Consider the following 17485-nt stretch of genomic DNA (forward strand, 5'->3'; position numbering starts at 1 on the left):
CATCTAGTGTGGAATACCTTTGTGCTGGATGCAAAATTTCTGAGTTAGTGAATTTCTCAGGGTAATTCCAAGAGCACCGTGGTGGTGCCCTGCTATAATTTCTTTTCATTTCCTCTCCACATCCCATTCATATTGCCTCATTCCTCTGTGTCCATTGTGTTCCAGGCACCTGCTTTTCCAATCCGTCTTCCAGCTCCCTTCCTGTGACTGACCCATATAAGTTAAAATCAGATCACTCAATCCTGGCTCTTTATAACTAAAAATAACCACCCAGAAAGATCCTCCTCTGGGTCTAATTGCAATTATTTTCTCTGTAGACATTTAGGTAATGACTGTGTGTTCCTCTGTGATGGACAGCACCAAGCACTTTGCCTGTGCTTCACAAGTAGTTAAAAACAGAGTCCATTAAAGACGTAATTGCTTTGATGAGTTACTGGTCTGCCTTGGTACAGCGATTCCCACAGAGCAGGACTCCTGCTTTCTCCTCCCTGAAGGCACATCCTGTGGGAAGGATGTCCCTCATGGCACATTTCTGAGCACAATTATAGTAACTGGTCTCTTCTCTTGCTGCAGCTTGCTAAGTTTTCAGAGGACACTCTCAGCAGCTACACAGAGATGGTATCTTCTCAGGTACTATTATTATGAATTGTTTTCCTCCATCTTCACTGCAGAGCTTCATGATATTCTTTCCCTTCCTCTCTGATCTCCTGCTTGTTGCTAGACCCTTTTTACTTGTGTCAGTTGTCCATTGTCACTCATTTGTTGCTTTAATTTGCTGTGCATGCAGGTTGCATGTCTTTGCCCTCCACCTCCCCATGTAAATACTGCTGTGCTGACTAGAGTTTGAGGTGACCTCAATACTGAGTCCAGTTGGGCTTTTCTGAATATTGCGAATGGTTTGAAATCAATATTTTCTGTCTTGGAGACAGTACCTCTTTCAAGTCCTGTTCCAGAAGTAAAATAAACTTTGTATGGTGTGTGTCTGAACAAAGTGAAGTATTTTCCTTGTACCAGAGAAATCTTGTTGAAGCCAAAACTAAAACCCAGAGGGAATGATGGCCAGCACCCAGACCAAACTGCAGAGGGACCGTGGGATGTTCAGGCTTTTTAAAAGTCTGATCCTGCTCCATGGGCTTCTTATCAGGCTTAAGCACATTACTGGTGCTACCAAAGCTGGGGCAATTAAAAATTCAGGACCCCTTTTTCTAGGGAAGGAACTACTCTGGCCACTCTATAACTTGCATCATACAGGTTAAATAGGTGGGTAGAGGAAAGATACTTCTCTGTCTATCTGGTGTTAAGATTCCCCTTTCCATAAGGAGGCAGATGGACTCCAGGAGGGATTAAAAATCCCTTGATATGATAAGAATCAATTCCTGTCTCCTTGCTCCCAGTCACTCAGAGGAGTGCACATGGGTGCACACACACGTTTCCTTTGCTGAATATATTTTTGCTTTTCTGTGCCAATTCATCATTTATCTGAGATGTTTTTCAGATATTAAATGGGGGTGATTTTAGCTGATGTACCTTGTTGAGGAAATCTGTTTATTTCCTTTTGTAACATTTTTGCTTAGAAGAAACTGGTTTAAATAAGAGCTTTTTTTTTTTCTTGGTGATAGCTCCAGATTGTTTTACATTTGAGCTTACTGCTTTACTAACCATTAGGATCCAGGGAACATGATTTGAGGAGATTTGGGGGAAGTGCTCTGCAGTCACAGTATTCCAAATAACGGCTAAAAAGCAGTAAAGTAACACAGTAATTCAATCCTGGTTTTGCTGGCTTTAGGATTGCCAGAGGAAAACACACAGCTCTGGTGCTTGGATTGATTACTGCCATCCAGACTCCCTCTGAAACATATCTGTGCAGAAAATGAAGGGTGCCAACCAGACATTTTAATTTTGCAGAATATCCCCTTTTTCTGTTCCATTACAATTCCTTTGTAAGACTGGAGTAGTCAGGGCACCTTGGCTTTGTTTCTGATGTTATCATTGCCTCAGTATGTAACCTTGAGCAAGTCACCTCGCTGCAGGGACCCCATCCTTTACCTGATTTGCAGCATGGTGGTGGGAACTCAAAGGCCTCAAACTCCACAATCCAAGGGGTTGAGTTACTTCAGGATAAAAACATGAAGAGGTGACAACTGATTCACTCAAAATGAACTCACTTGAGAATTAATTTCTGTGATTTTGGGTAGACAAGAGGTACTTTCAGTGAATTCTCAATTCAACAATCAGACTGACTGTTAGCAATCAGTGGAAAGGGGAAGAAATGCTTTTCCCTGGAGAACACCAGCACTGTATCAGGTAACAGGTTCCCACAGAGACTGATGTCTATCTTACAGTGTATCCCTGTGTTGAAAGTGAAAGCAGGTAATGTCATACTCCCTTTTTTCCTTCTCTCCCTTCATCTTCCACTGAATAAGTCTCTAACTGGCTGATGTCCTCTGCTTCCCTCCTCAGGAAATGATACGCTGTATCTGGAGCCACTTCCTCTGTGTTTTAAAAGGCAAATCCCCAACTCTGAGCTTCACTTCCAGCTTGCTCCACAGTCTGGGATCTGTCACTGTGAGTATTGCTGGGTTGTCAGAAAGAGGAGCCCTGTGAAGATGCTTAATTTGCATCATTCACGTCGTCGTTCCCTGAGCACAGACTGCAGAAGTTCACTGTGCTGGAATTAGAAACCCTTCAGGCATCTGTCTTTGTAGAAGAGTTTATAACTGCCCTGTCATGTCCAAGCACATTTACAGGCTAAAAAATTAGTTTGAGATAGTCTGTGACATTTGACAGGATGTCTGTATCTTCCAGCTCTGGTTCTGGTTAAATTATCCTCTTGATTCCTGTGCAAAAACCAGCAGGTTTGGGTCCTGGTAAAGTACTAGCTGGTGAAATAGGTTGAGTAGTTGCTTCCTTCCCTTGGTCTTCATGCCTAGTTTTGTAATATGCTGAAGTAAAATCGATGTTAAACAACCCATCAGTCTTGTTAGAGCAAGGGATTCTTGGATTTCTTGGAGTGTTATTAGGTGCAGTTTCTTCAGAGAGCAAGTTGGTGAAGGAGAGACTTGTCTATGCTCCCATGTGTTTATTAAAGTCATGATATTTAAAACTATGCATGAACACAGATGTTTTCACTAAGATTTTGCTTTCTTGGGGGTGTTGTGGGATGTTCTAGGTGCTCTGCTGTGTAGACAAGCAGGGGATTCTTTCCTGGCCAAACCCCAGCCCAGAGACTGTTCTGTTCTTCAGTGGGAAGGTGGAACCACCTCATGACAGCCACGAAGACCTGACTGATGAGCTTTCCACACGGTCCTTCTGCCATCCTGAGATGGAAGATGAGGTGGGTGATCCTTAGTCCATGATGTTGGCTGCAATCACACTTTGACTGACACACAATGTGATATTATAGAGGGGCCTTGTAGAGAAGTCCTGTGCCGTAATTCTTTGCTTAAAGATGTAGAAGCAAGCGAGGATCCTTTTCTACAGGAGTCCTGAAGCAGCAGGTGAATCAGCAGTGCCTTTTGTTCAACTGCTGAGTCACCACCCTTTGCTCTGTTGGTTCCTACAGCCCCATGAAAGAGATGCTTTGCTCTCTGGCCCCCTGGCAGACACAGTGCACATGGCCAATGAACAGGAGAGGAACAACTGGTCTGGTGACGCTCCAAAGGCTCCTGAAGCCTCTGCCCACCGAAAGCCAAACAGCAGAAGCAAACATCCCTCTGGATCCAACGTGAGCTTTAGCAAGGACACAGAGGGTGGAGAGGAGGAACATACTCAGGTAAGACTTACTGGAAGGGCACGCAAGTAAGCTTTTGTGGAGCCGTAACACAAACTCAAACCCATAGAGTCCCCACTGTTGGGGAGTTTGACTGGGAATTCCCTGCCAGATTCTAGGCTCAAGCTGTAGTCATTGTAACAAACTACAATTTCTCTGCCTGTTGGACCAGGTTGTTGGGGACAGCGAGATGTTGGCTTGTGAGGCTGAAGACTTTGTGTGTGACTACCACCTGGAGATGCTCAGCCTGTCCCAAGACCAGCAGAACCCCTCCTGCATCCAGTTTGATGACTCCAACTGGCACACACACCTGAATTCCCTCAAGCCTCTGGGCCTGAACGTGCTGCTCAACCTGTGCAACGCCGGCGTGACCGAGCGGCTGTGCCGCTTCTCCGACCACCTCTGCAACATCGCCCTGCAGGAGACTCACAATGCTGTGCTGCCTGTCCATGTGCCCTGGGGCCTCTGTGAGCTTGCCAGGCTGATAGGTGAGGAGCAACGGGATGAGCAGACATGGAGAAATCAGAGCTGTCAATAGACACTTAATCCTTGGAGAGCATGAGAAGATTTCCCCAGTCCTGTTTGCTGAGGAGGTGGAAATACAGAGCTGACTCTGTTGTTGTTTGGTTGCCAAAAGAGTTTATTAAAGAGATAGCTTTTGGCAAGTTCTGACATTGTCAGTACTATCCAAGGAACAAATGTTATCAAGGATAGTGCCAGCCAGCCCTGGCTAGGCTTCATATTCTCCTGGTGTGAGTCTGTCAGTCTCATCAGGAGACAAAGAATACCTGCTAATGAACAGATATCTGTCCTGTCTTTACTGTAGGGCTTTACAGGGAGTTTGGGGATAAATGATGTACCTCAGCTCATTTTACAGATGAAAATGGAGGCATAGGGGCAGTAAGAGGTTAGAGGTAACTCTAGGATTAAAAACTGGAAACTTGAACTCATTTCCGTGCCTGTCCTGTGATGTCACAGTTACTCTCGTCAGTAAACAAGAGCATAACACTGTAATTACTAATCTCGTCCTTTGGAGTGTTTTTCATCCTCAATCTTGAACCATATTTATATAAATGAACACTGAGCACTGCTCACCTACCAATTGCTGCGGAGGTGTCAGAATGAGCACAGGCAAAGTGGGTGGCACAGAATCAGGAGAAGGGACTTCTCTTTTGCGTTGATTAGAGTCTGATTTTCCTCCTCCTTGTGTTCATGTTTCAGGTTTCACACCAGGTGCTAAAGATCTTTTCAAGCAGGAGAACTATTTGGCTTTGTACCGCTTACCAAGTGATGAGATGGTTAAGGAAACCATCCTGGGGAAGCTTTCATCCATCACCAAGAGGAGACCCCCCCTGAGCCACATGATTAACCTGTTTGTGAAGGACACCACTACCAGTAAGGCTGCCTTTTTCTCTGGGCATCCACTTGTCACAGGAGGGCTTTTCCTCAGAGAGCCCAGAAAATGTCAGGCTGGAAGAGCCTGGAGTCCCTGTGGGGTGATGCCCCTGTCTGCCCATGGCCAGTGCAGATATGATTAACAAACCTCAGTGATCATCTGTGGTATTCTGAGGAGGGGAATTCTTCCCAACCTTGGCTCACTCCAGAATCACAAATAATTTTAAGAAAATATCTTAGCACATAGTAGACCTGTTATCTGTGAACAAATGGCAGTACAGAGTGTGGTATGGGTTTATTGAGTTTTTAATAGACTTCATGATGGTAGTGAAACTAACACTGCACGGGGTTGAATATCACTTTGGGTTTTAGTTAATAATGCTTATCCTTCTGATAAATCATAAACCAGTATCTTTGTGAGTTGTCTAGTGTATTACATTACACACTCCTATATTGCATACTAATAAGAAATCACAAAACTCCCATGCAAACTCCCAGTGACCATGAATATAAACCTGAAGTCATGCAGACTTCTCCACTCTTTCTACGCCTTCCTGCTCTCATAGGAATGGGCTAGGATGGAAAGGATGTACAGCTGGTTGAGGTCTTAAAGCACCTCAGAAAGATTTAACAGCTTGCCGGTCAGAGCTCTTAGTCTCTTTGTAATTCCTTAAATTGACTGAACTTGGCTCTCTAGAGTTGACATATGTTCAATATTGAGTCTGAAATATGATCATTGTGCTGGCCAGAGTTTTACCAGGTTAAGTTGTCTTCTCTCACCCACTTCTTCTTAAATTTTTGTCTTTATCTGGGGAGGAGCTTTTTCATTTGTTCTTATTGCTGCTATCTTGCCTTTGTAAGTAGGAATTGTTTAGATGCCGAGATTTTTAGTGTAGAGAGAAAACCTTTAATGTTGCCTCATTTCAACTCCTTATCCTCAATTTTAAACGGTTTAGGTTAGAGCCTGGAGCTCAGACGAATAGGTGTGATCTGGATTATGCTGTCTAGAGTAAATTCTAAGAAGAATTTTGCCAGTTGGGTTTAGTTAACCATTGGAACACCTCTCACACAATAGTCTTGTCCCTTGAAATTTCCTAAAATACTGCCATTTCAGAACCAGAAATACTGGACTGTGCAGATAACATTGGATGAAGTCAAATGGCTCTGTTTATGCAGAAGTCAGACCAGATGATCATAACTTACCTCTCTCCACACATTATTTGTGAATAAATCTTGGAATCCACCCACTCCCATGACATGCTGCAGTCAAAGCAAGATACATAAATTCTACAGCTGTAGCAGAAATAAGAGGCAGCTTATCTGTATGTTCCCTGACTATTCTATTGAAATATGTGTCTCACCATCTGGCAGTGTTCATCCTAGATCCATAGTAACCACATGGAAATGAGGTGCTCACAATGTCTTCTGCTGAGGAAAACGGCTCGATACCATCTCTGTCTTCCTTTGCTGGAGCAGCACTGCTCCATTCCTTTTGATCTCATTGGCTCAGCTGGAGCATTTTGGCTCTTCCCAATAAGTCCCAGCAGCCATGAATGGCTGTCATACCTCCTGCCCTATTCATTCATTTTTCCCCTTTTGCCAAAGAAATCCTGGCCTGAGAGTTCATGATTTGGGAAGGGAAAAGGCTGAGCTCATTTTACTGGCAAGGACAGCTCAGTGAACTCCTTGCAGTTTATAGTGTCTGCAGTCACTGCCACTTTCCTCTTAGCAGGGCTGTGGTGGTGTTTGATTCTGGTGGCAATTAATGGGAAATGGATTGCAGTTGCTGACAGGCATGAACATGGGTACATCTGTGCATGTGGTCATTGCAAGCTCTTGCTCTGTGTCCAGGACATAGGTTTTGTATGGATAAACGTCTCTTGTTCCCTCTTTCTGAGCAAGGACTGTCTGACCTTAGGAGCAAGGTGGGAAGGATTAGGTGTTTATACAATAAAACTAACCAGAGCTCTGCACAAGTGCTCCTTTGTGTCCCTGAGACAGGCTCCTTTTTTCACACACAGTTCTTATTCGTCTTGGAGGTTTGTTATGCTGATAAACTTGGCTTGTGATGACTATTTATAGCGAAAGCAGAGAGCTGCTATGTTTTGGAAAATCCTCCAGTGCTCCTGAAGTTCCCTTGCTGGTTTGTGTTGAGGGGATATTCTTGGCTCTGGCTTTCACCAGCCAGTGTGAGCATTAGCAGTCAGCAACAATGCCTGCAAGAAGCCTTTGGGCTCATTTTTCTTGGCAGTGGTTTTTCTTTGGTGGTTTTCTTTTTTTTTTTTCCATTAGCTCAGCTTTGAAGCTATTGGGGGTAAAGTCACAGAGCAGCTGGAGGAGGGAAGGAAGACTCTACGTGCAGGAAATGTTAATGAGTTGATACAAATGAGAGGGAGCAGGAGGTGTGGAGGGGAGACAGCCCCACATCCCTGAACTTGTATCCTGTGCCTGGGACCTGCATCAGGGATGTCACACACCTCCGAGAAAAAATTTTAACACCTCTGACTACAAGAGGGAATAAGAGATTCTGAGTCTGTATTAAAAACTAAAATAGGGAGAGAAGGGAAACCAGGACAAGCTGTGGTGTCCGTTGATTTTCAGTTCTTTCCTAAAGACAACATGAGTTACTTTTTTATAGTCTCTTATATTGAACTTTTGACCATCCTGATTTAACACATTTTCAGGGTGGAAATGTGAAACAGGCTATTATCTGGCAGGTCACACTGTCAAATTATCTTTTTCTACTTGAATGAAAAGTATTCAAGAATAGCTCTTACCCTTTAGTTCCATGTCTGGCCTAAAAATGAATGCACTTTGCAGCGTAGGCAGACTTTGATCCCCATAGGCTCATCACTGCTGCTTGTACTTTCCTGACAAGAGGCACAAAGGAATTTCTCTTCTGCTCTGTGGGATGCAGGAGCAAGATATTATCCCACCTTTATAGGAGCAGGATTGATACACAGGGTAAGGGGAGAATAGGAAGGGACTACATGGCTCATATTTTATCACAGCCTTGTTTGAACCCACAGTTAGACAAAGGGCAGTTGCAGGTGCATCATCAATCCTGAACAATTTCTTGATGGAGACTGAAGACTTTGAGCAGAGAAAAAGGGGGCTATCTGGAATGCATTATAGCATTTTGTGGGAACACTCATGTTTTAACAAATAAGGGAGCAGCTGGTGTGATATGCCCTTCCTGGGAGCTGTGTATGTGGTACTGACTCATTGTTCTCCTACACTTCAGGCACTGAGCAGATGTTTTCCCATGGGACAGCTGACATCATCCTTGAGGCCTGCACTGACTTTTGGGATGGTACCGATATCTACCCCCTCTCTGGCTCTGACAGGTGGGCATCTTTCTCATTTGGGGCATTCAGGAGCTGCAGATAAAATGTGGAGGGAACCTGGTCAGTCTGTTGAAATTCTTTTTGTGATGCTTGTTAAGCTTTTTAAGAGCTTTAAGTAGTGTATGAACATGAGCCATCTCTGCTTGTAATTAATTGTTACCATAGTATGTAAGAGATTAGATAGCAACAAGCATTCAGTAGGACTGGAAGAGCAAGCCACTTCTTTCTGTATCTGTTGGGATATTGTCCTCTTGTAAGTTGATTCTGACTGTACTGTGTAGTAAGACTGAATTATAATTAGGCCATGCTTGTGGCAGAGGATTTTTTGTTGCTTTTCAAGAAAAATGTGTTGTCTTACATAAAATACAAAATGATCAATTGTGCCTGAACCAGTCCACACAATGCATCACCCTTGGAGTCCTGCTGCAATAACTGACAGCGTGTGCTGCATTTTCATCTACAGGCTGAATTGCTGTTCCTATTGGCACAGCAGACCAGTAATGATTAGTTTCACTGACTTTTCACATTGTTCTTCTAAATCTGCTTATCCTCAGGTGTGAAAAAACTGGCACTTATCCTTTTTGGAATATTGATCATGTTACAAGCAAATTAAAAATCTGATGTATAGTCTAATTTGTTACCTTTGTGAATTCGGCTTAGAGAAGGAACTTTACCTTATTTCAGTGACTGAATATTGACTAAATACAGCTCCTGGGACCCAGACTCTGAAAGGGGACAGGAGAAAAGTCTGCTCCTGCAACTATCTCTGCCATAGATCCTGTTGTCAGAGTTGTCAGTTCCCTCTTTGGTGTTTATCTCCCTACAGATAAATTATGTCTGATGAATTAAGCTTCTGCTGTTATGCATTGAACTTTCTTGGAGTAATCTGGCAGCCATATAGAGCATATTATATTAATAAGTGTATTTGAAGAGCTCTGTGTCCATACCCATCAATCTGATGAGCAAACAGAAACATTCACCACTGCCCCTGTTGGAATATGTGTTCTTGTTGCCCTGCAGTGGCTGCAGCTTGGAGAATGCAGAAGCAGTAGGGAAAGGCTTCTTCAGACTTTCTAACCACTCTTTATGGAAGACATTTTTCCAAATACATGGAACTACAGCATTTCAGTATTGTCAGAAATGTGGCACATTTTTGCTAACTTTGCCTGTTTTTTCCCTCTTCCACATAGGAAGAAGGTGCTGGATTTCTACCAGCGAGCCTGCCTGTCAGGATACTGCTCTGCCTTCGCATACAAGCCGATGCACTGTGCCCTGTCCTCCCAGCTCAACGGCAAGTGCATCGAGCTGGTGCAGGTGCCGGGGCAGAGCGCGATCTTCACGTGCTGCGACCTCCCCGGGACCACTCCCATCAAACAGAGCAGTCGCAGGAATAGCTGGAGCTCAGATGGTATGTGTGTCTGCAGTCCTGGCTGCAGCCAGGTCTGCTGCTGGCCCAGGGGCTGGATCTGATCAGTCTAGAGCTCTAAGAACATTGTTATTCAGAGTAGCAGATGGAAATTTGGAAGGAAGAGTTTCTGAAGTAGATGCATTTGCAGAGGAAGTTATGATGTGGCAGCTGATAGGGGTATTTCTAGTTAAGTTATTGAAGCTTACAGAGAAATTCTCCTTGTGGGAAGTCTGTTTCTAAAGAAGGCTACAGAGAGTCAAGACTTCCGGGTATTTCATTACTTGTTTTGCTATTTGTCTGATTTTATGGAAATCACATGTGATGGGCTTTTCAAAGGATTGAAATGTATAGTGCTGTGCAGCTATTATTCCTCGATAGATTTTGTTGCTGTACTGAAGGAACTGATTCCCACTAGATGAACATGACATGTACATGTCCTTCAGAACAGCAATGGAAACTGAGAAGGAAGCACATACCACTACATAAATCCAGGAGGCTCTTTTGGAAAACCAGTCTTAACCTCTTTCTGCCTTGGTCTCCCATTCTGTAAAATGTGACTAGTGGGGTTTCCAACAGCTAGGAACAGTTGTGACTGTTTTCAGAATACTTTAGAGTTCCACCTGTGGCAAGCCTTGCAACTGTGTGAAGTGTTTTATTATTTTGTTCTTCATGCTGCATCCAGCCCCCATTCACCACAGACTGATGTGGTGATGGTGAAGGAACCTTGTCAAAGAGCCTTCGCAGGCTTTTTGGAAGTGTTTGCAGGGAACATGATTCAGTTCCTTTGCATCAGCCCCTTGTGCTCTGATGCCACTGTGCCTCAGCTAGACTTACCATGTTGTTTAGGCACAGTAGGATGTGTTTAAAATGCACATGTGAACATTATGAAGCACACATCCTTGGCCTTTCTACCCAAATTCCTTGTAACTGATCCCTGCCTTCTGTTTTATCTTTTTCCTTTTCATGCTTGCTGTTTCCCACTTGTGTTCTTGGTCTCCTGTGTGGGGATGTCCTGAAACCACTTCTGTGACTGGGTATGCTGGGACAAATGGATGTCTCTTCATCTTTCCTCCTGTGTTTGTGTTCCTGCACATTTCTGTGTCTGGATACTGTGTCCTTGGGTGTCACCTTGGTGGCCTCCCCACCGTGTGTCCTTTGTCTGATGCCCACGTGGCCCCCGTGTCTCAATGGGATTGCGTGTTGTTTGCATGCCTGAAGAAGGGATTGGGGAAGTGATGGAGAAGGAAGACTGTATCCAGGCTCTGAGTGGACAGATCTTCATGGGAATGGTCTCATCTCAGTATCAGGCCCGCCTTGACATTGTCCGCCTCATTGATGGATTGGTCAATGCCTGCATTCGTTTTGTCTACTTCTCCCTGGAAGATGAGCTCAAAAGCAAGGTAAGCTGTCTTTGCTGAACCCCCGACCTTGCATGGCCCCTGGTTGTCTGACTGGAGAGTTCAGCTCCAGTGCAATCTAAGGTTAATCTGATTCAGCCCACTAATGAGTCCAGAAGGTACCTCCGCTCCAGTATGGCATCAGTGTGCAATGCTCTGGCCTGAGCAGCCACTCTAAAACTCTTTGTCTGCTCACGCACAGGTGTTCGCTGAGAAAATGGGTCTGGAGACTGGCTGGAATTGCCACATATCCTTAACACCCAATGGTGATGTGCCTGGCTCAGAGATCCCCCCATCCAGCCCCAGCCATGCTGGCTCCCTGCACGATGATCTCCATCAGGGTGAGAACTGTGCCTTGGCCACTCTGAATGCCATGTGTTTCCTGGGTGGTTCTTTTAAACCCATTCATAGGTTCCTGTGTCCACACCAGACACTTGATCTGTCAGAGCTTTGAGCACAAAACTGGATGGGCCTCAGGTGCATGTGTGTAAGCAACATCACTTTACATTTATAGCCTTTCTACCCAGCCAATACCAAGTTTTTGGAAACAGACATCCTTCTATGCTCCAGCTGCCATGAATTTATGCGTTCATGAGTGTTTCTGGTTCTTGCTGGGGCCCTGGTCAAACCACTGAAGGTGACTTGCCTGTCCATTACTCTTTTTTTTTCTTACTTCAGCTGGGGTTTCTTTATTCTCTTCCCCTAGAAGGACAGCAGAACAGATAAAGTATCATGTCTCAAAAGAGCAGAGACTAGGCTCACATATCTACCTCTGAACAGATTAGTCATCTAAAAATACTGCATTTTATATGACTGAGTGGGAGATCTAAGAGTTGCTAACCCAGAAAATCAGACTTCACGTTTCCTGGCTGCTGCAGTGCCACGTGCATGTCCCATGTGGGTGGCACAGGGGTGGCAGAGGCAGGTTTGTGATTGTTTGTGCTGCTTCTCTCTGCTCCAGTTTCCCGAGATGATGTGGAGGGGCTTCTGCTGATGGAAGAGGAAGGGCACTCGGATCTCATCAGCTTCCAGCCAACAGACAGTGATATCCCCAGCTTCCTGGAGGACTGCAACAGGGTGAGGGCCCCTCTCCCTGTACACCACCTACTGTTGTCATAGGCAGAAGTGTCACCTCAGTACTCCCAGAGGAAAGTCCTTTTCAAAGGAGATTGGTTTCCATTGGGACCCCTGATGTCTCTCACCCTCTTCCAGCTTGGTATCTAGAGCCTGAGATATTTGGGATTCTCTCAGTTAGTTACTTTTGCTGAACAGTTCTTTGCTTAGGAGTTTAGGAGTGGAGGTTACCAAACAGGGGGTAACCTTGAGAGCTGCATCTCAGTTCCTCTGGGTTCATGGGCTGGGCAGGGAGTGGGAACATCCCCACTTTCCATGCAGACAGAAGAAACACTCTCTCCTCCAGCTGTGAGCCACAGTCTGGTGGCTGCCCAGTGGTTGGAGCGTGAGACAAGCCCTTCCTGCTTCAGAAAGACCTCACATGTGCTCAGCAGAGATTACAGGAATATCAGATATAGATTTAAAAAAATCTTTTAGGCCTGGTTTTAGAAGGTAAGAACCCTTCTTGCCTTGCTTGTGGTTGATGTGGCTGCAATTGAAATAGATCCAGGTGCTAGAAGACAGCAGATGTGTCTGACTAGATTCTCCACACAGGCAAAAAGTCCTCAGGAATCCTTGAGCACAGGTTTATCACACTGACCTTACAAGCCCTGAGGGCAAGCGCAGGCAGCTTGACAGGTCAGTGTAGAACTTTCTCAGAAAACTTTAGGCAGTGCCTTGGGAAAGCCAGTTCTATCTGCTGGAACATGAATTTGTATCTGATCTTGAAGTTGCATAATTCTAGGAATCATCATTCTCATTTCAGCAGTTCCCTCTGAAATGCCTCTCTCTCACACCCCCTGCCTAATCTGTTCTTTCTCTTTTTCAGGCCAAACTCCCCCGGGGGATCCACCAGGTGAGACCTCACCTCCAGAACATTGACAACGTGCCTTTGCTGGTGCCCCTGTTCACAGACTGCACCCCAGAGAGTAAGTGGCCTTTCCTACTCCTGTCCATGAATTCCTTTTCCAGCTCCTTGGTCTGGCTCATCCAAGTGTGGACATGGGTGAAGGGAAGGGGATACCTTCCAGTAATTTAGAAGGACTTACTGATATTAATTACTCTCTGTTGCTGCGTGTGGGGAGCCAGGTGTTACCTGAATTTTAATGCAGCTGTTGTCCAGCTGCTGAATTGGGCTGAGAACCACTCCTTTCAGTTTGCATTCATAGGAGACACAAAAGCAAACATCCAAAATGTTACTGCCTTTCGTTAAATAAGTGTTATCAGTGTACCGGGAGACTTTGATCTCTGCTCACAAGTCTTCTGTAACTTGGAGTCACTTCCCAGAATGATGTTCCCCTGGCAGTTGCTGTTAACACCTTCTGCTGCTTTGCAGTTTTTGATTGCAGCAAACAGAAAGGACAAAATTTCTCTCTCTGTAAGGTATTACTTAAAGAAAGGGGCTGAGTGCTCAACTGGCAAATAACTGCCAAATCTCCAGTAAGTGTGGAGCATCATTATGATTTGCCATTTCAGTACCTCTGGTCACAGTTTCCAGTATGTCAGTCACAGTCCAGTCTGCCTTCACACTTAGTGCCCAAATTTCCTCTGACAGAAGTGGCCCACTTGACCCAATCCCTCGCTGTGCTGCAGGTCTTTGTGCACCAGGCATTTAGTGAAGGTGTTCACAAGGGAGCCTGCAGAAGGGAGGCTTGGGGTTTTTTTGCCTGGAGCATTCTGGAAAGTCCATGTATACACAGAGCACTGCGTGGAGTTACAGAACTAAAATCAGATCAAACAGCAGCTTTGACTTAGAGGCCCCAGGGATGTCAGTAAACATATTGATTAAGATGGGTGGGAGTAGGGGCTGGCTCTGAGTATGGCTAAATGTGGCACTGCTTTTGGAGTGGTTTGTTACATTCCCTCCCTTCCCTTAGACTGACAACAACACTAATGATGTGCTGCTGAGTTTGAAACACTGTATTTATTCTCAGTTTTAATTATTTGGGTTTATTTCATTTCTGCTGCTTTCTAACAAGAGCATTTGATGTTGAAGCTGTTTTATGCACCAGGCTATGCCTACATCTCTGGTCTGAAAGAGGTGTGCTGGAGATGCAAATCTCTGGGTCATATTTCTTTGAACCACAGATAATTCGTGCAGTGGCAGATAGATAGAGTACCTGATCTGCAGTTAATTAACTATCTAATATTGTGCTTTGACTGTGGATCTCAATATACACAAGTGGTGAGTATCAGATGGGGCAGTTTTAAAGGATCTGTTTGTTATCCAGATTGGAAAGAGTGTGAAACACTGCATTTTTGTGTGCATAATGACATAACACACTATTGCTCCTTCTGTCCCTCTGCAGCCATGTGTGAGATGATCAAGATCATGCAGGAGTATGGGGAGGTGACCTGCTGTCTAGGAAGCTCTGCCAACCTTCGGAACAGTTGCCTCTTCCTGCAGAGTGATATCAGGTGGGGCAGGGTCTATTACTCCTCCAGCTGCCTTTGCCTCCATCTTAGGAAGTACCCAGCTGTGGGTGCCACCAGACCTGTGGGTTGTGCAGGGAGGTGCTCACAATTGCTCTGTCTGTTTTGTCTACAAGAGGGAGATTTGGGGGGATTGGATGGGGATGTCTGTTTAAGGCCCTTGACACACACAGAAGTATTTCCATGTCTGAAAGGAAGATTGTCTCTTACATGCTGGACTGTTGTGCCCCAACTGCCATTACAGATGCTTCCCATTGGGTGAAAGAGTGAAAGTACCCCATGGATCAGCCAATTTGTTGACTTTGTGCCACAAACCCAAATATGTTCATTATTTCTCTGTGAATAACTGAAACTCTAGGGAGATTGATCCTACTTTCATGTTATAGCTCAGGCTTCTCTACCTGAGCAAGGTATACAGAGCATGGCACAGCACAGAGTGACCTTCCAAGCTGGACTGCAGTCAGACAGTTTCCTTTCTGGGATGAGGCCTTTCACTAACACTCCTGTGTTGTCCTTGCAGTATAGCCCTGGACCCTCTCTACCCATCCCGCTGCTCCTGGGAGACCTTTGGCTATGCCACCAGCACTACCCTGAGCAATGGCTCTGAGGAGCTCACCCCGCTGCAGCTCTCAGGGCAGCTCAACAGCCTGCCCTGCTCCATGTCCTTCCGCCAAGAAGAGAGCACCAGCATCATCAGACTCATAGAGCAGGTGAGCTAAGCAATCCCCAGAGCCAGGAGCTCACAGTAGCATTCTGCTTGAGGTGCCCAGAGTGCTGCCAGCAGGAGCTTTGCTTGTGTCTCCTGTGTCGCAGTTGGACACAAAATGAACGACACACACAAGCTGGAATGTCCAAGGTAAAAAGAGCGTGGTTAATTTCCAAACTCCAATATTTACAGACTTTCAAAAGTGACCATGGATTGGAGGATGACATTGCCACCTCTCTAGCCACACTTGTCAAACCAACAGTCCATCAAATTTCTCCTCCTCCAGAAATGAATGCAAAACAATCATTATTTACATGAAAAGTGTGTGAGAAACTCCATTACAAAAATGTAAACATCAGAAGGCTTAGAAGAACTTAAAAGAACAGGGTGGCACTCCTGGCCTTTGTCCAGGAAGCACAAGAGGGAGAATCTTCCTGCCTGGCCCTCCTGGTCCAAGGTGCAGAGAATGCATGGTTCCTTGTGACAACAGAACATGAATATTGTTCATCTGGATGAAGTATAATCTTGCAGAAATCCCTAGCCAGGCAACAATGCAGTGTTAAGGAGAAGTGAAACCCCAGAAAAGCTAGGAGTTTAAAACAAACTTACCCCTTGGCTAAATCCTACCTTTCCTTCAAAACCTCTCCATGTAGGCAAGAGACCTTCCCTTTTTGCTTTAAATGTGTCCAGATCCTCTCCCCTCCCACTTCCCCTGCAGGCTTCATGTTCTGTCCCTGCCTGCCAGTCACTGCTCTTGGCTGGCAGCTGCTCCCAGCAGGGCTCTGAGGGTTTGTGCTTCCTTCCAGGCCAGGCATGCAACGTACGGGATCCGCAAGTGTTTCCTGTTCCTGCTGCAGTGCCAGCTGACCTTGGTTGTCATTCAGGTGAGTCCTGGCCTGGCTGGGAACAGTGTTTAGCTCAGAGGACAGGAGGGCTAACATGGATATAGGTGGCTGCAGTGGCACAGCCTCGAGGGAGGAATGTGGCCTTCAGTCAGGTTTACACAGTGTGTTTGGGGAAGTTACAGATGGAGACTTGGTGATCTCAGCCTGTGCTGCCCCTTCTCCCTCATCCTCATACATTTACTTTCAAATCCTTTTTCCCTGGAGAAAAGCATCCCCTGCAGCTCCTGCCACAGGAACATATGGAGGGGCTGTGCAGTGGCAGCCAGTTACCAGTTCATCCCAGCGTTTCAGGGAAGGCAGCAGCATTTTGGGTAGCAAGTCCATCCTAGCACTGCTCATGCTCTTCACTCTGGGTTGTTTCTGTCCAGTTCCTCTCCTGCCTGGTGCAGCTGCCCCCCATCCTCAGTACCACAGACATCGTGTGGCTCTCCTGTTTCTGCTACCCTCTGCTCAGGTGAGTCTGTCAGGGTGGAATCTCCTCCCACTCCCCACAGGATGCACAGAGCACTCTCTCAGCCTCACTGTGTCCATGCTGAAAGAAAGCTGACTTCACCCACAGCATGCTAAGAAGGCTGCAAAGATTATTCCAAGCACCTGCTTTGACAAAGTGCTTGGAAACATTGACAGGAGCATTTGTGTGCTGCTGTGTTAACCCCTGCCTTAAGAGATGGAAAGTCTGGGGTGTCAGGTAGAGGCCAAGGTACCACAGGTGGTTTTTTTTCTTCTTTATACATTTGGAGGTCATTTCTCTGTCTGCACCTGCCATGAATAACACCTTTTACAGCATATGTAAAGATAAGTGCCAATCAGAGTGCTTCAAGCAGTCTGAGTAGGTTATTTGGGTTCAAATGTTAGTTAAAAGCACAATAGCTCTGGTGCCTGAACACAATACTGAGACACTTAACTTACCTTTCTCCAGTATCTCGCTCCTGGGCAAGCCTCCCCACAGCTCCATCATGACCATGGCAACAGGAAAAAACTTGACTTCCATTCCCAAGAAGGTAGGTGGCCC

General features: G+C 45.5%; 1 protein-coding gene across 4 annotated transcripts in view; it reads left to right on the forward strand.

Annotated features, from left to right (window-relative positions):
* The window catches only part of TMEM94 (transmembrane protein 94), a 53362-nt gene that overhangs the window by 29349 nt on the left and 6528 nt on the right, over window positions 1-17485 (forward strand). For 3 of the 4 annotated variants that reach the window (XM_038157512.1, XM_038157513.1, XM_038157510.1), the window contains 17 exons: window positions 574-630; window positions 2461-2565; window positions 3170-3334; window positions 3563-3772; window positions 3942-4257; window positions 4991-5164; window positions 8409-8511; window positions 9702-9919; window positions 11138-11319; window positions 11519-11657; window positions 12278-12393; window positions 13259-13358; window positions 14739-14847; window positions 15383-15572; window positions 16375-16452; window positions 16842-16927; window positions 17393-17474. In XM_038157512.1, coding sequence (XP_038013440.1) covers window positions 574-630; window positions 2461-2565; window positions 3170-3334; window positions 3563-3772; window positions 3942-4257; window positions 4991-5164; window positions 8409-8511; window positions 9702-9919; window positions 11138-11319; window positions 11519-11657; window positions 12278-12393; window positions 13259-13358; window positions 14739-14847; window positions 15383-15572; window positions 16375-16452; window positions 16842-16927; window positions 17393-17474 — 2430 coding nt within the window. The remainder of the gene's footprint in view (window positions 1-573; window positions 631-2460; window positions 2566-3169; window positions 3335-3562; window positions 3773-3941; window positions 4258-4990; window positions 5165-8408; window positions 8512-9701; window positions 9920-11137; window positions 11320-11518; window positions 11658-12277; window positions 12394-13258; window positions 13359-14738; window positions 14848-15382; window positions 15573-16374; window positions 16453-16841; window positions 16928-17392; window positions 17475-17485) is intronic. The other variant, XM_038157514.1, reaches the window with a different exon arrangement.

The sequence above is a fragment of the Motacilla alba genome, chromosome 18 (genome assembly GCF_015832195.1).
Source record: "Motacilla alba alba isolate MOTALB_02 chromosome 18, Motacilla_alba_V1.0_pri, whole genome shotgun sequence".
NCBI classification, from domain to species: domain Eukaryota; kingdom Metazoa; phylum Chordata; class Aves; order Passeriformes; family Motacillidae; genus Motacilla; species Motacilla alba.